The sequence below is a fragment of the Hylobates moloch genome, unplaced genomic scaffold (assembly GCF_009828535.3).
Source record: "Hylobates moloch isolate HMO894 unplaced genomic scaffold, HMol_V3 SCAFFOLD_13, whole genome shotgun sequence".
Classification (NCBI taxonomy): Eukaryota; Metazoa; Chordata; class Mammalia; order Primates; family Hylobatidae; genus Hylobates; species Hylobates moloch.
Window position 1 is genome coordinate 53,752,324 of NW_026652288.1, and position 25,946 is coordinate 53,778,269.

The 25,946-nt window shown below is 33.6% G+C and overlaps 1 protein-coding gene across 11 annotated transcripts in view; it reads right to left on the bottom strand.

Annotated features, from left to right (window-relative positions):
* Positions 1–25,946, bottom strand: part of KIF21A (kinesin family member 21A) — a 155,464-nt gene that overhangs the window by 35,696 nt on the left and 93,822 nt on the right. For 5 of the 11 annotated variants that reach the window (XM_032173701.2, XM_032173696.2, XM_032173692.2 and 2 more), the window contains exons 11-24: positions 22,806–23,009; positions 17,502–17,540; positions 13,069–13,159; positions 12,540–12,657; positions 11,940–12,128; positions 11,203–11,402; positions 8,142–8,249; positions 4,120–4,188; positions 3,801–4,015; positions 3,502–3,655; positions 3,114–3,308; positions 2,585–2,686; positions 1,641–1,806; positions 1,137–1,157 (exon numbers count right to left, since the gene is read on the bottom strand). In XM_032173701.2, coding sequence (XP_032029592.1) covers positions 1,137–1,157; positions 1,641–1,806; positions 2,585–2,686; positions 3,114–3,308; positions 3,502–3,655; positions 3,801–4,015; positions 4,120–4,188; positions 8,142–8,249; positions 11,203–11,402; positions 11,940–12,128; positions 12,540–12,657; positions 13,069–13,159; positions 17,502–17,540; positions 22,806–23,009 — 1,871 coding nt within the window. The remainder of the gene's footprint in view (positions 1–1,136; positions 1,158–1,640; positions 1,807–2,584; positions 2,687–3,113; positions 3,309–3,501; positions 3,656–3,800; positions 4,016–4,119; positions 4,189–8,141; positions 8,250–11,202; positions 11,403–11,939; positions 12,129–12,539; positions 12,658–13,068; positions 13,160–17,501; positions 17,541–22,805; positions 23,010–25,946) is intronic. The other 6 variants (XM_032173703.2, XM_032173695.2, XM_032173694.2 and 3 more) reach the window with 3 other exon arrangements.

The window sequence follows — 25,946 nt, forward strand, 5'->3', positions numbered from 1 at the left end:
CTCATGCTTTTTATTTAGCTCCTTTCGTCTAGAGAGAGCCCCAGTCCCTAGAGCAAATTTCTGCCATGAGTCATAGGATACATTAGCTGAATGAGTTCCTACTCTCTGCTTCTGACCCTTCTTCAAGCTATAGAAAATTGAAATTTGTTTGAAAGTTGGAAAACAGTAACACTGCTCATCAAATTAGCAATTTAATATTCTTCTGCACATAAAGACATCAAATAATTTATCTTTCGAGTTAAAAGACAGCATATATTACTATGAATTGAGCCACTAAGAAGAACAAAGAGAAGGAGGAGGAGAACAAGAAGGAGGAAGAAGAAGAAGGAGGAGAAAGATAAGAAGAGGAGGAGGAGAGAAAGAAGGAGGAAGAGAAAGAAGAGGAGGAGGCACAATAAATTAAAGTACAATAAAAAAAAGAAGAGGAGGAGGGAAAGAAGAGGAGGACGCACTGGGGAGGAGAAGCAAGAGAGGGAGGGAGAGGAAGAGTGAGTGGGACAGAGGAAGGAGGAGGCAAAGAAACATGCTTGATAACACTTGGAATGGAAAAGTGCTAGTTATAATGCCAGGTACTTGAATAGCCTGACCAATATTGTTTCAACCTGTTCAGGTAAAACCCTTTGGATAGTTTTCTTCAGTTTACAATATTTAAAAGTGTGTGCTTAAATTTACAAAAATAAAACAGGTAAATATATATATATAATATATATATATATATATATATACACCAAAGATATATACAGAAGAAAGTTATTTATGAGGTTAAAACCATAGATGCACGTTAATAGATATATTTAAAAATTTTAACAGAACGTATATATTATGTTTTTCTATAAGAAAGAGAAAGAACACAGGGGGTTTATGAAACTGGAGCCACAACTGGAACTCAAATAATAAAAGAGACAACTAACAAAAGCATACTTCTTTACACATCTAAGGATTTTAAAATCAGAAATGTTTAATAAAGATAAAAGACTTAGTGTGTTTGTGGGCATGGATACATTTCAAAAAAGATCATGCAAAAACCACCTGACCACCAATAAAAATCTTTAAAATAAGATGTACCACAATTAGTGTACATGAACAATTAGTAATTCATGCAGCTGTAGGATACACAGAAAGCTAAACATACTTACCTAATGGTACGCTATCTAGATCTGTGTAAATAACAGCAAAAAGGAAACAAAAAGCAATACTCCAATCAAAACAGATCCAATGTTAAAAACTCCCACATAAAACAAGATTATGTACCACTTACATGTAGAATAGATGCCATAGCAAACACTTATAAATTTATTTTTAAGGCAGTGAGATACGCAGAGTAAAGTAATGAAACTTGGTTAATATTTTAAGTAATTTAGATAAACAATACGAAAACTTGATTGGTCTTCTTTGCCCATAAAAACTAATTGCTTAATAAGGTTAAGTAAGCCATTTTAAGTTGGTAATCATTTCTTGGAATGACAATAATTACCTCGCCAAAATGTACACATGCAAATTAAAGAAAGAATAATTATTAAAAGCATGAGTAAATACAGCATCTATTCAGTCAAGCCATAGGGGAAAGGGATATACTATACCATGTTCAAAAAGCAAAGCTATCATGCAAATTCAATTAACTAAAATCGAGTGCAAATTACCTTGTAAAGCATGGCCTAGTAAAGCATCTAGCTCAGGATTTAATTCTGCCTTCTCTTTCAACATATGAAATAAGAGCTGGTTTTGGGTAGCACTGGTTATTTCTGTTTGTTTGAGTCGACCTTCCAGTACTTTAATTTGAGCCTCTTTCTGGGCAGCCTGAAGACCCTGAAACACAACAAAAAATTATCTTAGGTCATACGAAACAGGATTTACCACACAAAGATCTGTATCAAACAGCAAATGAATATGATATATGGGCTTTGACATCAGATAGACCTTGAGTCATCCCAGCTCCTCCAGTAACTGGCTTAGTGATCATGTACAAGTTCACCTGTCCAAGATGTTATCTTCTGGATTCTCAGTTTCCTCATATGCAAAATGAGATCAATAATAATTACCTCTTTGCACATTGTGAAAATTAAGTGAGATGGCGTAAGAACAGAAAGACTCTAACAGTCCCAACATGGAAAAAAAAAAAAGTGAGTCAGAAACCATTATCATCTTCAACATTTGGGCAGGGTTTTCTTATAGGTGACAAATTAGAGCACTTACATTCAAAATAAGAGAATGATTAAATTATTTTTTCTTTACTGATTTGCTTTTGATCTGTAAAGAATCAATGTTAAATTAGTTATGATACCAAATTTGTTTGCATGCTGAGAAATTTTTTCTAATTTTTCCTTTGTTAAAGCAAAAGGGGAATTATTTCTTCTTTAAGTTGTTTATCTGCTCTAATAAACAAACATAATGGATGACATGCTAATGAAATTGATCTAAATATTTCTCACTCTTCCTGACTCTAAAGAAAGGTAAAAGAAATACTTTCCAATTATGAATAATCTTCTTCCTTATTACAAAGCAAAGGGTTACTACAGAAAGATAATAAAACTAAAATGAATTAGTCAAAACTTAGGTTTTCAGTAATAGTGTGGTTATATCTTACCTTATTGATGCCCATTGACAGGAAGTGATCTAGCAGGTATCGGGCTTCTGTAAGGGTGCAAGCATTAATGACTGCAGTAACATCCAACGTCTCACCTTCTTCCTGTATAAAATCAGCATAATATGATGACCATTACTTTGAGCTGAAAACAGAAGGCAACAGCTTATTGTTTCATATATTTATTTCCTAGTATTGGGTTAGCTAATGAGATGCTCAGATAAGTGCAATATATGATCATTACCCCAAGAAACATAGAGTTTAGTTGAAAAGATAAGACACATTTAAGCAGTTAAGAATTCAAGGTGGGATGTAAAGATGACCCATGTGTTATATAAACAACAAATGTTATCACACAATCAGCAGAGAAATCTGAAAAGCAAGCAGGAAGTGGCATACATGTAAAACCTAAGCATTAGATTAGACCAGGAAATAGAAAATACCTTCATGCAAAAACTGAAAGTGCTTTGAATGATAAACAATACAAAAGCACTTTTCATTAAACCATTACGCTTTTTTAAAAATTACAAACCTTTGCCTCTTCCATCTGCATTATGTTGGCTTGACAATCAGAAATACTGTCATTGATGTAATCTATATTAGCAGTCAGTGACTCCATCTCTTCATTGATACTAGCCACATTTTTATCTCCCTCTCCATTCTCCTTGACTATCTTCTCCCTTCTTTTTGAAAGTTTCTCTCGTCTTTTTGTGAGTTCCTCCCGTTGCTGTTGAGATAGCAGGTTGGATTTTTAGAAATTATGTTCATTTATTTACATACAATACCATCAAACCGCCCCGCCCCCCCCCCCCCCCAAAAAAAAAACTTGGTAAGTGTTAAATTTACCCAGGGAACAAAATTGGAAGAATAAAATTAACAGTCAGCTAAGGGGGAGCGTATCTACTCTCTATTTTCCACACCTTTAGGAGTCTATTCATATCCGCCTCCATGTTGGAAATGGTCATCTTCTGCATGATGATGTCTGTGACCCTGCGCTCAAGGAGCTGCCACTTCATGCGAGCTGTCTTGGAAATAAACACTCGGCCAGTCAATCCTTTCCTCTGATATTTTTTCCTATAATCATATAAAACAGACAAGCATAATTACTTATGCACTTATTTGATTGTGCACTGCCAAATAATGAGCCATTTTTTCATTTAAGTACAACATTCAGTATTAACGGCCAAGATTACATCAGCAGGAACAGAATTATGTAGACCTGGTTCCATTTGTTGCTGGCATTGGTAAGGCCTGGACTCTCGCCACAGGAATTCTCATTTTCTGCTGGGCTCCTGTCCTTGACGCATCTGTTTCGACAGCAGCTGCACTGGAACCCGTGTCCTGAGCAGGGGCATCAGATGAACTCAGCTTCCGAGTAACTTTCCCAGCCACTTTATCTGACATGGGTCTTACTTGCCGACGAAGAGCTGTAACCTGAAATTGCAGCAAAGGTTGACTCATTCTCTTAGTCTATAGAAATACATCATTTATCTCAAAGTCAGAATGTTTCTTCCAAATGGTCAGCTTGCTTACTGTACCTCTTCAGTTTTGCGACGTAGAACCACTTCTTGGTTTCTTTTTTGGGCTTCCAGAAGTCTAAGTTGATGCTATAAAATAATATTAAATAAGTGGAAATAGTAAAGTGAAAGATACAATATTTCCTATTCCTATATGAATATATTTCCCCATACCCCTGGGAACTATGAGTTCTTAGCAGAATCTGAGTCAACAACCTTGTATGTATTATTACAGGTACAGCGATTTCATTCCAACAAACACAAGTAAATACAGATATACCCCATCCCTTTTTGAAAAAATGAAAGGTTATCTCTGTGTTACATACTTTAATTTGATACATTTGGTGCTTACTATGTGCAGTACTTTTCTAAATGCTTTACAAATGTTATCTTATTTAATTTTGTTAGATATTTTGTTTTAGTTGCCGTTTGAGGCACAAACAGGAAGAAACAAAGCTTAGAATATTTTCAAGAGTCATCTTACAATATATACAATAATTATAAACTGTTGTAGACACAGGAGGAATATATATTAATTTGATTAGTACTTATAATGACTATGGATCTTATGGTGGATAAAGTAAATGGACAATAAAACATGTCTGCATTGACTATTAATTTGTTTCTAGGTACTCTCAAAATAAAGATGACTAATTAGGATTACTTCAAGCCATTCTACAGGCATATAATTTAAGAAAAAATTTTGGACTTAAAAAGAACTCAGAGGCCAGGAGCGGTGGCTCATGCCTGTAATCGCAGCACTTTGGGAGGCCGAAGTGGGAGAATCACTTCAGGTCAGGAGTTTGAGACCAGCCTGGCCAACATGGCATAACCCTGTCTCTGCTAAAAATACAAAATTAGCCAGGCATGGTGGCACGTGCCTCCAATCTCAGCTACTCGGGAGGCTGAGGTGGGAGAATCGCTTGAACCCAGGAGGCAGAGGCTGCAGTGAGCCAAGACTGTGCCACTGCACACCAGCCTGGAGGGCAGAGTGAGACTCCATCTCAAGAAAAAAAGGAAAGAAAGAAAGAAAGAGGAGGGAGGGAGGGATGGAGGGAAGAAGGAAGGAAGGAAGGAAGGAAGGAAGGAAGGAAGGAAGGAAGGAAGGAAGGAAGGAAGAAAGAAGAAAAGAAAAGAAAAGAAAAGAAAAGAAAAGAAAAGAAAAGAAAAGAAAAAGGAAAAAAGAAAGAACTTAGGTCTTAATTCCAGTTCTATCATTTATTCAATTCTGTGATCTTGGACAAAGTTTAAGAATGACAGTTCACTACAAACTTCCTTTCTAGTACTTAAATTCTGTTATTTAACAAATAATCACTCGTGTTTTGCATTCAAATTCAAACAGATCATTCATTTTATGTTTATATATATTTCTGTCTCATCAGATGGGAATTCCTTGAGAAAATGACTTTATCTTATCACAGCCATATCTTAATTGCCTACCACAATGACTGATATAAAAGCAAAATTAATATGTTTTTTAAATTAATGAATTATCAAAAACTAAAATTATCATATAGTTTGAAACTTGTTACATTAAATTTCTTCCTATTAAAAACCAAATCTCAAGCTCATTCATATTTGTATATGGTATGTAAATGTCACCCTGAACTTTCTAAGGGTTCAAAGATGAATATGACAAGGAACAATTTTAAAAGGAGGTCAATATGTACACAAGGCAACAAATAAAAGGGAGGAGTATGAATGTTAGCTTTATACGTGATTAACCAGCATTATGTCTTTATAATAGAATATAGGCATCATATGTTATGGAAAAGATTCAAAGAGTTCATCCCAGGAGTTCAGTATTGATCTCCCTATATCTTATATGAATTAGTAATAAAGAAATAGGTAGCATACACTGTAAAGAAATTATTCCCGTTGTCCAAAGGTTTTCATTAAATATAAAATAAACAGCCAAAAAATGGAAAGAACTCAAACGTCTATCAACTGATGAATGGACAAACAAAACGTATTCTATCTATATAACCATAAAAAAAGAATGAAGTGCTGATACATGTTATAACATGGCTGAACCTTGAAAATATCATGTTAAATAAAAGAAGCCAGACACAGCTGGGTGCAGTGGCTCACACCTGTAATCCTAGCTCTTTGGGAGGCGGAGGCGGGGTGGATCACTTGAGGTCAGGAGTTCGACACCAGCCTGGCCAACATGGTGAAAACTCCTCTCTACTAAAAATACAAAAATTAGCCAGGTATGGTGGTGCATGCCTGTAGTCCCAGCTGCTCAGGAGGCTGAGGCAGGAGAATGGCTTGAACCTGGGAGGCGGAGGTTAGAGTGAGCCAAGATCACGCATTGCACTCCAGCCTGGGGGACAAAGTAAGACTCTGTCTCAAAAAAAAACAAAAAAACAAAAAAAAAGCAAGACACAAAAGACCACATCTGGTATGATTCCATTTATATGCAATGTCCACAGGGACAAAATGTAGATTAGTGGCTGCCAGAGGCCGGGGCAATGGTGAGTGACTACCAATGAGTATAGTGTGTCTTCCTGGAGTAATGAAAATTTTCTGTAATTAGATAGTGGTGATCATTGTACACTTTTGTGAATATACTAAAAACATGAATTGTACACTTTAAAAGGTAAATTTTAGGATATGTGAATTATATCCCAACTTTTAAAACAATAACAAAAAAAGAATAGGCAATATGTTAGAATGTGCTTCTACTTGATTTCAGTAGGATCAGATTGATAAAAACACAATTTTAAATGCCCAGGAATTAACTGTGACAAATACACTGATTATTAAAATACACTGACATAGTAGGAGAAAAAAAGAAATAAACATAACCAAAATAGGGGAGTCATCTGGACAAAATATCCACTATCCACTTTTCTACCTCACTACCCTCTTTTCTCTATCCCCTTTCCTCTTTACATCCCAAAATAGATTTCCATTTTCTAAAATATGCCTTATGCTCATATTTTTCCAGGGAGGATTTAGGAAAAGTTGAGCAAGTAACAAGGAATAATGGCGGAAACCTAACCAATAATAAGGGAAAAAGTGATGGCCTCTTCTTTTTCAAAGAGGGAGTCTTGCTGTGTTGTTGTTCAGGCTAGTCTAGAACTCCTGGGCTCAAGCAATCCTCCCGCCTCAGTCTCTCAAAATGCTGGCTTAGATTATAAGCATGAGCCACTGCACCCAGCTTCTTTTAAGAAAAAAAAAATCCTAACCATAATTTTTCACCTAAAAGAAATAATCATATTGCCAAAATTTTGGAAAGAAGAAGAAAAAAAATCAACCATAACTTATAACCCTAACACAACTACAATTAGCACATTGAGATGTATCCTTTGAATTTTCCCTCATTGAAATCAAGCATACATTTATATGTAAAATGACCATGCTTTACACTTAATGCATGGTCATTTTTCAGATAAGTATACAGTTTCAAAATATAAATGGAATGTACCATAATTTCTTTAACCATTCCTCCTACTGTCAGGGATCTTGGTTGTTTTTACTTTTTTCACAATGACAAAGAATCCTAAAGTGAAGATTTTGATGCATAGTATTTTTACTTATTTTAGATTATTTTCTTCATCTAAATTCATGGAAGTAGAATCTTGAGTCAAAGGATACAAAAATTTTGATAGTCCTTAGAAAAGCCTCTCTTCTAATAAGGGCTGGTTGTTACTCTAGGATTATTTATAAGTACCTCTAGTGATAAAACATTCTTCAAAACCATCCTAAACTTGCTATCTTATATAATACTGCAACTAGTTCCTTGGTCATCCTAAGGATAACCAGTCATTCTTGCCATTTACTTCTATGTCATCATCAGGAAAATAGGCCTCAAATAAAATATATAATATTACAGTGTTTTTTATGAACTCTTATACTGAATTACCATAATCCACATACTGTAATAAATGACATTTTATAAAATGTATGCTTATCTATTGTCCTTAACCTGCAATTAGTAGTTACGGTTACCGGAAATTTTTCCTCCATTTATTAAACAATATTTTTCAATGTACAATTTTCTGATATAACTGAGAGTTAAAATAAAATCCACTTACATCTCTTTTACGTTGATCCTTTTTCAACTGAGCAATCTCTCTGTTTCTTCTAGACTCAGTCAGTCTGGCTTTCTCTTGTTCTTCTTTCATTTGTTTCATTAGGCGAACCTAATCAATTAGGTATATACATCTGTTGAAATTACTCTGTCACAACATTCTTTAAATCAACCACATATATGGAAGTAAGTTCTTAGAATTCTGAATACTTAACATGGAAACATGCAGTTTTGCTGCACATTTAAAATGGGCAATTCTTATTTCTGTAGGATTCATGTATTTCTATTTCTAATACATTTTTATTAAATTGCTTAGTATTCTATGCTTTTTGTATTCAATATTCAGTTGTTCTGCAACTTGAAAACTTGATACTTAGCTTACTATCAGTAGCTGTGTGACCTTGATCGAATTACTTTACTTCTCTAGGCTTTGGTTTGCTCATCTATAAAATGGAAATAATATTTCCACAGCATTGGATTTTTGTGAGAATTCAACCAGTTAACACCCACACGGCGTTTTAACAGTACCTGGCACTTGAATTCTCAACAACTTAATAAGCACTTAATAATTTTAGCTGTTGTTGTTATCAGCAACTACACAACATAATAATCAAATGACTATGTGCCTCCTAACAACATTTAACTCAACAATGAACCACATTTAAGACAGTGGTTTCATAAGATTATAGTGGAGCTAAAAAATTCCTATTGCCTAGTGATGTAATAATGTCATAACATCACATTACAAAGCACTACACCTGTTTGCAGTAGTGCTGGTATAAACAACCCTAGTGTGCTGCTAGTCATACTAAGTATAGTCCACACAATTATGTATAGTCCATAATACCTGATAAGGATAATAAATGACTATGTATTGGTTTATGTATTTACTATACTATACTTTTTATAGATATTTTAGACTTACGAAAAAAAGTTAACTATAAAGCAGCCTCAGGCAAGCCCTTGAGAAGATATTTAAGAAGAAGGCATTGTTATCATAGGAGATGACAGCTCCATGTGTGTTCATGCTCTGGAAGGCCTTCCAGTGGGACAAGATGGGGAGGTGAAGACGGTGATATTGATGATCCTCACTCTGCATAGGCCTAGGCTATCGTGCGTGTTTGTGTTTTAGTTTTAACAAAAAAGTTTAAAAAGTAAAAAATATAAAAATTTAAAATAGATAAAAGCTTACAGAATGATGATATAAAGAAAAAATATCTCTGTATGGCTATACAGTGCATTTGTGTTTTAAACTATGTGATATTTCAAAAGAGTCAAAAAGTTTTTTTAACTTAAAATATTTATAAAGTAAAAAAATTACAGTAAGCCAAGGTTAATTTATCACTGAAGAGAGTTTTTAAAATAAATTTAGTGGAGCTTAAGCGTGTACAGTCGTGATAAAATCCACAGCAGTGTATAGCTATGTCCTAGGACTTCACGTTCGTTTACCATTCACTCACTGACTCACACAGAGCAACTTATAGTCCTGCAAACTCCCTTCATGGTAAGTGCATACCTTACAGGCATACCTTGGAGACCTTGCAGGTTTGGTTCCAGAGCACCGCAAAAAGGTGAATATCACATTAAAGCAAGTCACACAAATTTATTGGGTTTCCCTGTGCATATAAAGTTATGTTTACACTATACAGTAGTCTATTAGGTGTGCAATAGCATCATGTCTAAAAAAATAATGTGCATGCCGTAATAAAAAAACTTAATTGTTAAAAAAAAATGCTGACAGAGACATGAAGTGAGCAAATGCTGCTGGAAAAATAGTGCCAACAGACATCCTCAAGGCAGGGTTGCCACAAACATTCAATTTATAAAAAATGCAGTATCTGCAAAGGGCAATAAAGCAAATCACAGTAAAATCAGGAATGCCTGTAAAAGTGTACAATTTTTGGCTGGGCACAGTGGCTCATGCCTTTAATTCCAGCACTTTGGGATGTCGAGGTAAGTGGATCAGCTGAGGTCAGGAGTTTGAGACCAGCCTGACCAATATGGTGAAACCCTGTCTCTACTAAAAATACAAAAATTAGCTGGGCATGGTGGTGTGCACCTGTAGTCCCAGCTACTGGGGAGGCTGAGAAAGGAGAACTGCTTGAACCTGGGAGGTGGGCAACAGAGCGAGACTCCCTCTCGAAAAAAAAAAGTGTACCATTTTTTATCTTTTATACTGTATTTTTTACAATACCTTTTCTATGTTTAGATACACAAATATTTAGCATTGTGTTAAAATTGCCTAGAGTATTCAGCATAGTAACATGCTGTACAGGTTTGTAGCCTAGGAGCAACAGGCTGTACCACATAGCCTAGATGTGTAGTAGGCTATACCATCCTGGTTGTATAAGTACACTCCATGATGTTTGCACAATAATGAAATCACCTAAAAATGCATTTCTCAGAATGTACCATCATTAAGTGACGCATGATTACACTTTCTAAATCACTTCCATATTTGCTATTTTATTGCTATTTTAAGAAAACGACACTGACTTTCATGAAAGATTTAAAGAATAATTAATCCCACAACAAAAACAGATAACAGATCAAGATTTGCACACTCTCTTTGGGCAGGGGAAGAAAATTAGTGCTTTTCTAAGTATAGGAATGATAAACACTAAATTTAAGACAGTTATTAGCTATTGGAGAATGGGGAATATGATCAGGAAAAGATAAACAGAGGGCTTACTGTATATCTGTAATGCTTAATATTTTAAACTAGACTGTGGATATAGTGTTTGTTATGTTATTATCTATGCTTTCTTGCATATTTGAAATATTTTATACTTTTGTTAAGCTTAAATAAGAGTTTTAAGAGAAGAAATATCTATCAATGTCTAAGAAGCCCTGATGAGCACATGATTTTCAGCTACTCTGAAGAAAGGCTTTGATGAGGAATGAGTATCAGAAACAACTTCTAATTGCCAAAGGAAAGTACATCATTTGTAAGACTGGGTTACCTTTATCGAATATGGAAAGAACCACAATAGTTGTTTATTTTTTTGTCCCAAATGACAAAATCACACTGAACATCAAACGTTAATGGAAAAAATAATCAATACCTTTGTTTTTTTCATTTCCATCACATCCTGCTGCAATTTCTTCAACTGCTTTTCATACTGAGACTGATTTTTAAGCAACCTTGCGTGTTCTTTTTGAGCTGCTTGAAGTCTCTGCAGTTCTTTGTTCATGGCTTGGAGTTTCTTTTCATATTCAGACCTAACTTTTTTTGCTTTTTCTTCTGAGTAAGATTCTACCGAGCCTAAATGACCAGAGGACATTTTTATATGTTTTTTGTGAGACACAGATTTTTATTTCACAGATTTACAGTCCATATCCTAAGAGAAGAGCTACTTCCCAAACACCCACATCTCAGAAGACTAGGGTGTCTTTCAATCATTCCCTCTTTTATTATCTACTCTTAACCTGTTTAATGATTGTTGAAGCTTATTTATTAATATGTTATGTTAAAATGTCCCCAACACAAATCAAAACATTAAAACAACCATAAATTTGTATAAAGTAAGTAAATAGCTTAGGCAGATATCGGTATGAAAAAACAAAACAAATAACAATATTTAACATTATGAGACAAATTAACATATAATGTGGCCAAAAAGGATTTACAAGCTACATATAACTTTTAAATAAAAGGCACAAACTTTGACTTGCAAAAACAAAACAAATAAATAACAAAAAAGGGTTTAATATGGCTATTTTTTTTCTTCTAAAGGAAAAGATAAAAACCCATTTTGAAGATTTAGCTTGAACTTTCATTTGAATTAAATATAATTCTTACCTAAGTTTTGAAGCACCTGGTCTCTTTCAAGCTGAGTGTCCCGAATTTTATGTTGCAGCATCATTAGCTTCTCTTCATACTGCTTTTTCAGAGTCTGCAGTCTTTTCTGGCTGTTTTCTAGTTCATCAATCAGCTTTTGCTTAATTGCAATTTCACAAGTAATGTTTGCCAAGTCTGCTTGATAATTGGCTATTTATAAAAGAAGAAAATAAAAATCCTGGTACTAGGCCAAAATATCAGAATTCTGGCTTTCAAGCAAGAGCATAAAAACCATCAACTAGGTATTTTTATTCACTTGGTAGTTATTAGAAAAATTTCCTGAAAAAACCAAAAACCAAAAGGTGAATGATATAAAGAGTGTTCATTTTGGTCAAGGACAATGCTATTTGTATTAGGTAAGAATGGAAATCACACAATGACTAAATCCAGTAAGAGAAGTAACTCATTTGTTTAGCACATAAGCCTTGGAAGGCAAATGTAGGTCAGTGGTCACAAAAGTTGCTTTCATCAAGTATGAAATGGAGAATGTTAAGAGTTTTCTGTCATGGTTTAAACAACTTCCCAAAATGAATTTTTGCCCTTATACCAAAGGGCAAGTACCTTTTTCATCTGATTCAGAATCTGATTCATCAGAACTTTCACCCCCCTCAATGTCATCTTCCTCCTCCTCCTCCTCCTCTTCTTCATCCTCATGATCACTCACTTCTTGACTTTCTTCCTAAAATGTGATTTGTGAAAATTAATAGCATAATATTGGCAAAACAAACTGATTCCCTCATTGAGACAGTCTGCTGGAGTACAAAGTACAGAAACATAAAAAAATTCACTTTTCATCAGTATAAAAATGTTAAGGTTATTACATAGTAATTTTGTCTTAAATCAAAAAGTATTTCATCTCTCATAGTATTCTACTCCTGACTCCCCAACACAATGCTTTCACGATACATAAGATTGAGAGTTGCCAATATTTTATAGCTCGTATTTCTGAAGAAACATCTTCAAAGAAATAGATTAAACAGAATGCATCATAAGCAGTTCACTTTTCTACAAGTAAGTTAGTAAGTTATCATCAACCAAGAACAACCAAACCTGGTGACTAAAACTGACAAGTTCATTCTTTCATACTTACCACTTCTAATTCACTGTTTTCTCTTTCCGAAACACCCTTTTCTTCTTTCTTCTCTTGGTCAGTGTCTGTATTATCCTCTTTACCAGCCACACTAAAAAAAGGAACATAAGGGTACGGTGTTAAAATAGAAAGGAAAATTATTCACTTTTTTTCCCTCAGATTTTTAAAAGCCATCAATGATTTGTGAAAACAAACTTTAAATGTTGGTCACTTAACTGAGCAAAGCTATTCTATCTGATGCTTCAGAGAAAAATGGAAATTGCCAATCAATCAATAGTGTAATGATTTATATCACTGGAGAAAAGCTTATTTTCAGAAAACACTGAGGAATAGATTATGCCCAAAAGCACGCGACCTCAACACCCCTAAGAACTAGTCACAGTAGCAGCCAATTAACTAGAATGTAAGGCAACTTAAATTCAAAAGAAATCAAACATTTTTGTTTTCTCATCTGAATACAAAAAAACTTCTCTCATATAAATACAAAGATATAAAAAACTACATTTTCATTGATGTCCTAATACATTTAAGAGTAAATTTAAAGTTCCAGTTTAAATCTGCCCACAGTAAGCTTGGCTACACTAGCTATATCCATCAATATGTTCAGGTCTCCTTCATGTAGTGGCACAGGCTCTTTTTTCTTAGGCAGCCCGTACAGCACAAGGCTACTTCTCACTACGGTCTCACACAATGTGTCTTTGCATATCAAAAACTGTCTAATGTTCAGGATGCCCTTAGATTGAATAGAAAATTTCAGGGTCTGCCGCAAGATTCACTTTATAATTGGAAGCTCTCCTCTTAAGTTACCTAGTACTTACAGCCATAACTACACACATACCAGGGAATGATTATAGCTAAATTAATTCAGCCCTGGTGGCCCTGAGGAAAAGAGAGAACTTTTGTATACCCAAATAACTCTAATCCTTTGTGGGTTTAGCAATCAACTATGCACAGAAATTACACTACTGATCACTAGACACATATTTAATTAAGCTAAATAACATTAAGAAAAAGTGAACTTTAAATGAATCTGTATATGAACTATTTCCTTTTGTGCTATAGTAGCATTTTAAAATCATTAAAAAGCACTTTGAGAGGCTGAGACGGTCAGATCACGAGGTCAGGCATTCGAGTCCAGCCTGGCCAACATGGTGAAACCCCGTCTCTACTAAAAATACAAAACTTAGCTGGGCATAGTGATGCATGCTTGTAATCCCAGCTACTAAGGAGGCTGGGGCAGGAGAATTGCTCGAACCCGGGAGGTAGAGGTTGCAGTAAGGCGAGATCGTGCCACTGCACTCTAGCCTGGGCAACAGAGCGAGACTGTCTCAAAAATAAATAAATAAATAAATAATAATAAATTTTAAAAATAAATAAATAAATAAATAGAATACTCAAATAATGCAATATTCTCCAAGTAAAATTCCTCTAGAAAAAAAACTTTACAACTTTATCAGAATAGCTTAATAACAGCTATCATGTTTTCATATATTCTTCTATATTAAATAATTTCCCTAATACATGGATTGATTTTTAGCTTCTAGGCTAAAAACTTAATCTCATTTAGGCCCTATTATAACTATAACTTTAATGATTAACTCTAGGTTTCTATCCTCAGAGATATTTTTGTACTGAGCACTATGAATATACTTTTCCCTTGTAAGGACTTTTCAGAGTTTGTCATTTATGTTTATGTTATTATTTATTTAGTGTCTGTATTTCTCACTAGGCAGTCAGCTTCCTAAGGGAAGGCATCGTGTCTGTTTGCCTCCAAATTACATCCCTAGTACCCAGATCCTGGCACATAACAAATGTGAAGTAAGTGTTTGTTAAATAAACCAATCCCTGTGACTATGCATGAGCACCTCTGTGTGAACATGCCTATGTGTCTCATGCATGAGCTCGGCTGGAGCAGAATGGTACAGTTTCAAAGATGCATAAAGATGCATGAGAGACAGCATACATGTGGAGAGAGAAGAAAGTATAAGTAGGAGTACCAATACAATAGTCTTAACTGGAAATGAATGAAGTAAACTGCAACAGGGTTCCATGAGTGTTGTTAAATCATTTGGATGGAGAAAAATGTGCTTGAAGAAAACTAGGAACCACCTAGAAAGAACTTTTATGATAAACAAGAAATAATTTTATGTGATATACTGAATGCCTCTCTTAGGTTGCTTATAATATACTAGGACTGCTGATTTTCCACCATCATGCAGTTCAAGCTGAAAATCTAGAAAGAAATTCCCCTTTCATCCAATCATCAATTAAAAGGCCAGCAGCACGCACTCAAACAGTGCTATACTTGAGGTTTAGGTCTAAGGTGTAAGGCTAGGAAAGGATAATTTGTTAGGGAGACATCTCCCAGCCGGTTTTCCAGTTCCCTCTCCTGGGCAGTCTCCCTTTCTCACCTGTGACTGCTACAGAATACAGTTTTCATTATTCTCTGTTCTTGTATTACTTCAAGTTCCAACCAAATCACATTATACTTAAGTTTACAGCCATACAACACCTTATTCCAAACATTTGACCCAACATATCCTTCTACTCCCCACTCCAACTCACTGATACCCAGTTAAACGAATGTTCTTTCACTTCCACATTAACTCATATATTATAAGTCATTCATGCCACTACTGATGTGGAAAAATCAGCAGTCATAACTTTACATTATTAATTTAAAGGCTTAAACTTTTAAAATACAAGTTGATAGTTATAATTTTTATACCTCAAATATTGAACTTTTCCTCAGTAAACCGAGGCAAATTGATACCTAAAATAAGTATCTAAGTAACAATGGAAGATATTTAAATTTGTACTTTATATAGAATCAGAAGCTTGGGAGCTGGAAGGAACATTAGCAATTACCCCCTTCATTTGACAAACAAAAAGGGAACTGTGGCCTGGAGAAGTGCATTCCCTCAAGAGGACTAAAACCAGTTATCCTGACTCCCAGAACATCTGAAAGTTCAGCTCACAGACTGGAAGCATCTGCATCACCTGGGAGCTTATTACTTATGCAGAATCTCAGGCTCCATCTCAGCCCTACTGAATCAGAATCTGCATTTTATCGAAATCCCTAGGAGATCTGTACACACGACTATGTTTGAGAAGTTGTTCTGTAACCACCAAACCACTCTGCTTTTGCTCTCCTGCAGGGATCATGTAAAGATGGGAATAAACTCCTTTCACTGAGTACATTTAAAGGACTTGAATATTTTATGGTGATTAAATGCTTCCACACACAACTTTAATGATGCATCTTATTTTGACCTTTCAGAATAGAAGAAATTTCACAATTTTAATGCCTTAATTTAATTCTAATAATAAACATGTTGTCCTAAGTATGTATTGCTTAGGTGAGTTATAGTATGACCGATAAAAAATTAAAATTATAGCCTAAGTACAGAATACTTTAAAGAACCTATGGGCTTATGGCATATAAGTATAAAAACTTTAGAATACTATATAACATACTAAATATAATTATAAAATATAAATTATAAGGTAATTTAAAGAAAAACATTTAAACTTTAAGATATTTAAAGTAAGATATTCATTTAACTAATTGCATAGTATAAGTTCTCAAGTTCTTAAGTAAAAGATGAATGTCTAAAGCAGGGCTTCTGAAATAGTTAAATATTACCTTGAAACTAATATATTTTCTTAATCATTTTGATTATGTAATCCAGAGACTTGTTTAGGAAAATCTATGAAGAAAACTTCTGATAAGAAGGAAAATACCACTTGATCCTTGGTTAAATAATCATAATTCTGAATCAGTAAAATGCAATCAAGAATATTATTCTAAATTTTGCTCGTTTCAAATGAAAAAAAAGCAACTATCCTGTTTTTGATGTCCACTTCAAATACATTTTAAAAGCAAAAATTGTTTTTCTATTTCAACCTTAAGAATGTTTTATAAATCTTATTCATAATAAGGCCACAGTTTCCTTTTGTTTGTTGTCATTTTAATGGTTTTTTTTCCAGTAAAGATTATACCAAATAAAGAAGAGAGAAGACAGAGGCCCACCCATGACTCAGCATGTGCTACAACAAAATGTCAATTTCCGCTCTGCTCACAAGTTTTTGTAAGACAAAGAATTACTGTTGTTTTTTCTTTTTCTAATAAATCAAATGGCAGGGGTTTTAGGGTTATTTTTATCCTACAAAAGGTAAGTCATCACCATAATTATCATAGTTTATTCTGTAATCAATAATTCAAGTATCTAGTGAAGATTTTATTCTTAAAAAGTATTTTCTTAAAAATTTATTACAGTGTTCTTGTTAGTTTTATAAAATTAGCATTACTTTTAGGAGCACCCCAGCTTATCTAGTCTGAAACAATCTATAATACTATAACACATTTCCTTGTGAATGGCAACTAAGTATTTAAACGACATTTTAATAAAAAACCTGGGAAATATTCCAACCTTCTTTCTTCTCGATTGCTTTCCTCAAGTTTCTGTAGCCTTCAAAATCACGAGGCACAGTATTGGAAGGCCAAGCCAATGAAGGACAAACCAGACAGTAAAAAGCGAAAGTGATAAGAAGGTAAAAATGATACATGAGCTTGAAGACTTTAAAATAAATTTTAAAAGATATCATCAAAGGACAATACACAGTAAAAAGGCAATACATTTGTATGAATAAAAAGTAAGTAGAAAATCAAGCAGCAATATATCTAAGAAGAGTATATAGACTATCAGTTGAAATTATGCAGCAGCAAAATGTATAGTCTCAATTTATAAAAGTTGATAAGGATTAGGCAAGCTTGGATGCCTTTTAGTCTGAAGTGGGTCAATTTACTCAGCTTCCCCCAAAAAAGACCACTTTCAATAATATTCTCTTTCTTTCAAGCCTTTACAGAAGACCTTTTAATGGCATCATTAAAAGAATTTCACAAAGTAATGCCTTTATACCATAATATGAAAATACCACTAATACTACATTCTAGGATACTACTTTTAAAAACATACTTTCTGTTTTAATATACTACATATGAATATCACTAAATCTAAAAAAAATCTGATTTCAAAGTTATACATGAAATGGTATTGCAGGCAAATGAATATGGTTGTTATGATATCTGTGAAAAACTGTAATTTTATTAATTGAAAATAAAATTTCACACTGGGATTAAAGAGTTTACTAATTATTATAAACTAACTACTGAAAGGGCATATCTATAAAGCAATAGTGGCAAAAAAAAAAGGGGTGGGGAGAAATGTAGTACTTTCCATTAGTAAGATTGTTTTTTAACCAGAAACATATAAGAAATATTATGTGTAAAGGGTTTTAAAGATAAAGAATATTCAATATTAAAACTTGGGGATCTTTACTCAATGGAATGTACTGTATACCAGTATTTGTCATGTAGACAAAAAAACAGATGTGCTAGGCTCTGATTAAGTATATGGCAACATTGATATAGAACACTTCTGCCCAGAATATTTTTCAGAATCATCAATATTTTAAAATGAAGACATTGAATCAGAGGTATGAGTTATTTTATCAAGCCAGTTCTTTTCATTTTAATTTCATAACATAAGTGCTCCCATGTGATTCTTATTTATTGGTCTGTGATTGTTTTCACATCAACTTATACGCTGCCATTATAAGACAAGACTAGCAATCTTTCTGAGAAAAAGTCTACAAAGTAATATATACCAGTAATCAAATGGTCCAGTATACTGATTAGAAAAAGCAAAGTAAAGCCACTGCCTAAGAAATCTATGTGTTTCTAGAGTTTCAACCCAACACCACTAAATACAAATCAGTGCAGTCTGATCGATGAGTGAAGTTTTTTATGTTGCAAGTCATTTAAAGCTAGATATCCAAAAATATGGGATTTAATGTGTGAATGGTAAATTTTCCTCATCCACATACACAAAAAATGCAAAAAACTTTTATGTCTACTCTAGGCCTATACTAATGATAACGAGCTACAATGGCTCAGAGAATGTGGTTCCCTCATGAAGAACCCAGATTTTCTGTTTTCAATATAGAGACTTTTGTTAGCTTATACAAGAAAGCTATATTAAAATATATAGCTGACATGAGCTGGCAAGTACATAAACTTTAGATGCCTCCTAAACTGCCTTTTTAAAAACCATTACAATCAATAGTTCAAAAAGACAATGAAGGGACAGAGAAATAAACTAATAATCTAACACCTCTCCATAACTTAAAGGAAAACTTTAGTTTTTACTTCACTTAGTTCCCCTACAATGCTGCTTCTACAGTTAAAGAGAATGACAATTCTTGCCAACCATTCTAACATTTGTGTAACTGAAAGATATGCAACATAGTTTAATTGTTATTTTCTTACTATCTACACCTCTGGATTATTCTACAGCTCAACAGAAAATAAGCACAAAAAGGTAGAAGAGCAAACCTTAAAACCTCACATATTAGCTATTAGTTATAGTTCTGATAAAGACTGACGCAGAAGAAGGTGAAACTTTCAAACAGCATTTGTGGCATCCTTCTTAAACACAAATGCAGCTTCTGGCATTAAAATGATCCAGTTACCACTCTTCCTATCAACTCTTACATTGTCAGAGGCCCTATAGCCACCGCAACCAAAAATCTACAACACAAAACAATAAATTAAAAGACACAGAGCTTCCAAAGAATTTGTGAATTCAGTGACAAGGAAAGGAGGCAGCTATAGAAGCCAGGACAGCTTAGAAGAGCTGAATCCAAAGGTCAAGCAAGCCCCAGACAGGTTTTAGAAACTCACAGCCAGAACAAGGTTTAAAACAAAACAAAACAAAACAAAACCTTTCCTACTCCTTTTTTCATTAGATTATGCTGCCTAACATATTATGTTGTATGGATTAATGTATCCTCTTTAAAAATTCCAAACACCCCTACAAAGGAAGCTTGTTGGTTATCAGACATTTCCACTGGTATGAATTTAGTCAAATGGCTTTGTTCCTGAGTTTGAATTTAAGGAGATCAGAGAAGAAAATAGATAATTTTGAAATTGGAAGTACTTCAGGGTAGGGCAGAATTATGTGAGAACTGGACCACATAAGGGAGGAATGGATCAAGGTAGCATGGGGACACAGGAAGGTCAGTAAGAACGAATGGCTAAAGCAGAAATTCCCATTTTCCCCCCAAAGATTGGCCTACACCCATGAGAGGGAAAGAAGGTTCTTTCCCCTGTCTTGCCTTTTCTTGCTCTCTTCTGAATTATTCTTACCATACTATAAAATGGGCAGAAATCATTTTATGGGAGTGAGCTGGGAAATTTGGACATCATGTATTTGCAATACTTGCTAGAGAAAAATCAGTCCAAAGTTTCAATTAATTTTTAATTGAACCTCCTGTATGTGTAAGGTTGAGGTAGACCCACATTTTGCAATGCCCTCTCTGACAAATAAAATAAACGTGAAGCACGGAATGCAACTCAACCAGAATCAACGCATCCAAACAGGAGCTATCACTTCCAAGGAGCTCCTGTGGAAAACTGAGCACTTTAGTAAAGCTGCTGTCCTTCTAAACATTTCTGGAACTCTAGGTTTATTGTTTGCTGGTTTTTTCCAACTTGTAGGGAATCCTTTGGCTAAATGAGGGCTTATCTACATTTTAAAAATAGAAATTGGCACTACATACAGTTAAAAGTTATTGGGATCTGAGTGTGATGAACAAAATGCTTTATCAAACTAAGTAAAACAGGATTGGTTTTCATTTTTTAATTCAAAAAAACCTTTGATTATAGTGTGGTAAGACATATTATATTAAATGTTATAAATTTTTATATGTAGCAATAAAAATTTATAAATTGGCTCTAAAAATGTTTACAGCTATATAGTATAGTACACAAGAAAAATTTTTTGGAGTCACAAATTATATAGGTGTCAGTTTTACAAAATTATATAGGTGTCGGTGTACAAAGGTACACTATAGCATGTGTGAAAATGCTCTTAAAAATGTTTGTATATAGCACTCTATAGGTATACTAATTTTTAGAAAGTATTAATTTGTTTTTCTCATTCTAAGCTATCTTTCATTTCTTATACGGCTCACTCACAAATATTTTATGTCTAATTATGTGTCTTTTTGTTAGGAAATAAATTATTTTCTTCACTTAGGCTTTTACATTTAAATCCAGTTGTTTGGTGAGTTCTTATTAGTATTAACATCTATTATTTTTATTGTAATAATTATTACAACTACATAATCACTGAATTAGTCACAACCACTATTACAATGTTAAAAACAGCCTAGATTTCTGTTGGGATCCTTATTTATTTTTCATTAGTCATATTCAACAGGTGATTAAGGAAATATCTCTAAATTTACCTCAAAAGGAAAAAGCAGTATCAGTTGTGACCTTAAAAAATAAACTTTGCTTATACTTACTTATTATTTATGAATACAAATGACCTAGATCTTTAAAAACAAGTCATACCATCTGACATTTTGCCCAACTACCGAAGTGGATTTTACAAGTAAGTTACAAGTCATGTGCAAAAGTCTCATGTTAATTCAAGCAGTAAGTTGGGTAACACTAGCTTCGATAATCCTATGATCATTATTTCAGTTTCAACTGCCCTCCATAAGGGGAGAGCTAATCATTATACATTTCTTAATGCTGCCATAATCAATGATCCATGAAAACATCCAAGACATTAATATCTCAAGAATGCAATTTCAATTGCAAGGCCTACTAACCATAATGTATAATTCCTTGTTTTAATTATTCTTTTTAAACTCAAGAACAAAAAGCAGAGTTAATTTGAAGAATTTAAACTTCCAATGACTTTGATCAACTGGCTGCTCCAAGAAGAAATGCCTGGCTACCTAAATACATTTTTAAATAAACTGAGCAAAGCAGCAGGTAGGCTAAACGTCTACATCAATTCTACAAAGCATTCCTCCTGTAACAAACCAGGTGGCAAATAAGATGATTTTGCTTCCTTTTGAATATCTAGCCAAAAATGTTTAAATTTAATTTGACAGGCATGCTCAAAATATAGTCTCTGTAAGTAATCTGACTGCACCATAGAATCAGTGTGTAAACATGTAAAGAATTTATGAGTATTTAACCACTTACAACATTACAAGTGGTTAAATTTTCATTTTCTTCCTCTCCTTTGCACCCAGTTGATTTCAGAGGGACATAGTATCAGGATGCAAGGAAGAGAAAGCCCAGAACAGTGGTGAAAAGCTGAGTAACTCCTTGTTGGAAGATTCAAAAAGCCTGAAATAGCATAAATAATTTTCACATCATCAAATTAGAAGCCCTGCAGAAAATATTTAAGAGACCAAATGACATTACATGACATTCTGATGGATTAGTTTAGCCTTTAGTTAAACTAATCTAGACAGGGATGAAAATATCCATGAGACTATTTAATTGCATTAGGAAATGGGGAAAAAATGAAAACACCGAGTTGTAATGGTACAGCAAGCTTTGCTGAAAAGCAAAATGAATGGAATGCAAAAGCAGCTATTTGAAGAAATAATAAAATAATTTATAATGGTAATTTTATATTGTCATGTTCTAAATAAAATTCATTACCATGTTATTACAATTAAATCTATTTTTATTACATATAAGTAGAGATAAACCACTAAAAACTAAATAGTTGTAGTTTCAGCTAACATAGTGATTTATTTCATATACTAAGGTACTCATGAGACTATGTATGCTCTTTATAATTGCAAATTAAAATACCCTGAAAAGGAAACAGATTCATTTAGCAGTGATTTTATAATCCCACCTTTTTTTCTTCCTCTTTTCTTTTCTTTTCAACTTCTCTAAATCTTTTTTTGCTAGGTCTATAATTTCAATGGTTTCTTTGTCTGAGGATAGTATGGTAGGAGAAAAAGTTGATGATCCGCTGAAATATGGCACTCTTGCTGTGGCTCTTGTCAAGTTTTTTCGAAGGTTCTCATTCACTGCTTCACTTTCTAATAATTTTGCCCTAGCAAATAAAAATATATTTAAATAGGGAGCATTTTTCTCTCTGGATAAAAATACATAACATAAATTGTACCACACTACCATTTCTTAAGTGTACAGCTCTGTAGCACTAAGCAAATCTATATTGTTCTGCAACCGTCGCCACCATCCATCTCCAGAAATTTTTTATCTTCCCATACTGAGACTCTATACCCATGAAATATTAACTTCCCCTCAGCCCCTCTACCTCAGCTCTGGCATCCATCATTCTACTTTCTGTCTCTATGAATCTGACTGCTCTAGCAATAAGGCAGGAACATTTTAAATGAGTTAGTCTGCATGCTAAAAAGTTTTCCAAAATGCATTTCATCATGGCTACCAGATAAGGATTTTTAAACTAAATAAAATTCTCACAAAATAATAAAAATAATCATAAAAGAATGCTCACAAACATTAACATTTAACAATTTTTTCACATTTCCTGATTTAATAATTATACATTTGTAATCATAATACTCAAAAGAATTCTACATATTCAGATGCCAGTGGTAATTAGATTACTTGAATTCTGGCCAGTGGACATCAGTTGTCCTTGCTTGTAAACCTATTATTTAAACTGAAAAAATACACAAGCAGCATGCTCCCCTTAGTTTCAGTTCCTCATTCATCACACAATAGTAGCATTTCCAAAACTGTGAAAGGAATAATTTGTCAAATTTGCCCCAAACTGCTGACAGACATCTGGCTCCTGAATATAGCGTGGGAAAAGACAGTATCTCCAAGGAAACTTGAGTTTAATAATTGAAAAAATTCTTTTGTTTGCTCAGGCAGTCCTAATAATGACAGGAGAATAATGTACACACTGATCCTAACACATGAAGACATCAAACAATGAAATCCTAAAAGAGCCTAGACTATTGAGACTAAAAGGATTCAGAGAGTCCTCTAGGCCAATTTCCTTATTTCTATTTGATTTAAACCATCAAAAATACAATTATCTACTTACATATAATAGATTTTCAAGGTTAGTTTGGCACAACAGTGATTGAGACTGAAAAATAAGAAGAAAACACAACCTCTCTCTCTCTCAACACTATATTACTAAGCATCTTTGCCATATTTTCAAATATTTCAGAGAAAGATGCTAGATTATTTGCAACACTAAGCTCTGGAAGGCACAGTCAGCTCAGTGCTTTTCCATTGCCTACCAAAATTATTCATTCTACTCTTGAAATAGTCGAGACAGACGGGGTCTCACTATGTTGCCCAGGATCATCTCAAGCTCCCAGCCTCAAGTGATCCTCCCACCGCAGCCTCCCAAAGTGTTGGGATTACAGGAATGAGCCACCCCACCTGGTCCTACACATTCTTTAATGAAACTGTTTTATTATATATGTGATACCATATGTGAGCAGAACAATTACAGTGTTTTTAGATGGTTAAATAGCTGTGTACAAACTTCTAGGTTAATTAAATGACTTCAAAATTGTTTTAGAGAAAATTCATATAAAAACTCAAAGTTAAAATTCATGATTATCAAACAATAGAAAAGTACAAACAATATATTATACTTTTCTATATTTTTAATTTCTAGCACAAAGCCTAGGTACCTAATAATGAATGCTAAGAATGAATGAAAATATAATAAATCAGCTAACCGTAATGATCTATATTTTAATTGTCTCCTTTGTTATTATGTAATAAATAATGTAGGCATATTATTTTAAAATTTATGTTTTTTACATAATGTTAAAAGTCTGCATTTGGTAGGGGCATATCCAGTGATTCTTTGATCCTAGTGCTGATAAAGGCCTTTTAGGGATTACCTCCACAAACTCCACATTAACAGAATCTACTTTTTGTATGGCCTACAGGGAGAACATCTCTCTTTCCCCATCTCTTTCTCTCTCTCTCTTCCCGTTCACTCACCCACCCACTTGGTACTTCCTGCATTTCATTTAATAAGAGACCAAAGAGTGAGGTATGAGGGGAAGTGTACAAACTTCTTTGGGAAGGAGTACACTGGGGGCTTGCATGCCAGCTGTCATTCATTGGATCTTGGACCATCAAGTCTATAAAAGCCCCTACCCTTCCCTTTGTAAAATTGAGATAAAAATATATACTTCTCTAGGATTGTTTTGAGAATCAATGATAAAATGAATTTAAAAGTCCCCCGACTAATATGGTATTTAAAAAATAATAAGTATTCTTATCATAAAGTTGGAAATAATATAATCATTAACAGCACAGAGTTAAATAAGTGAATTACAACAAGACAGTACTATATGAAGCCATGCAAAAATCATTGTAGAAACTTTTTAACATTGAAAAATGTTCATAATATATTACTGCTTTTCAAAGAATAGATAGCAAAGCAAAATATACACTCTGATGTCATTTGTATTAGTATCCATTGGAAAAATATTAAAGAGATAGATCAAAATGTTAACATCAGTTCTTAGAATAATGGGAATACACATGATTTTAATTTTCTCTTACATTTTCCTATATTTTCAAAATGTTCTGCAAAATTTTTCATGCCCCAAAAACACAAGGATTAATTAATTAGTGATTATTATTATCTCACAAGTAATGTGACATGTAAATTTATTAAAAGGTAACTACTATTCATTTACAATAAAATGATAAGATGAAATAGAAATATTCCCAAATGGCAATAAACAAACATAAATTTGCATTAAGTTTAAAGAGGTGTAAATAAATGTCTTCCTAAGATCTAATTTTGATAGAAATATAGGTTGAAGTAGGGTTTAGCAGGTAAAAACAGAACATGAGAATTTGGACCTAAATATTTGTAACACTTTATACCTTTATGACACCTTTATATTTAAGAACGTATATATACTATTATTTTATTTGAGCCCCATAATAACTCTCTGAAATTAGCAGGTATTATCTCATTCTTACAGATGAATAAACTAAAACTCAGAGATGTTAG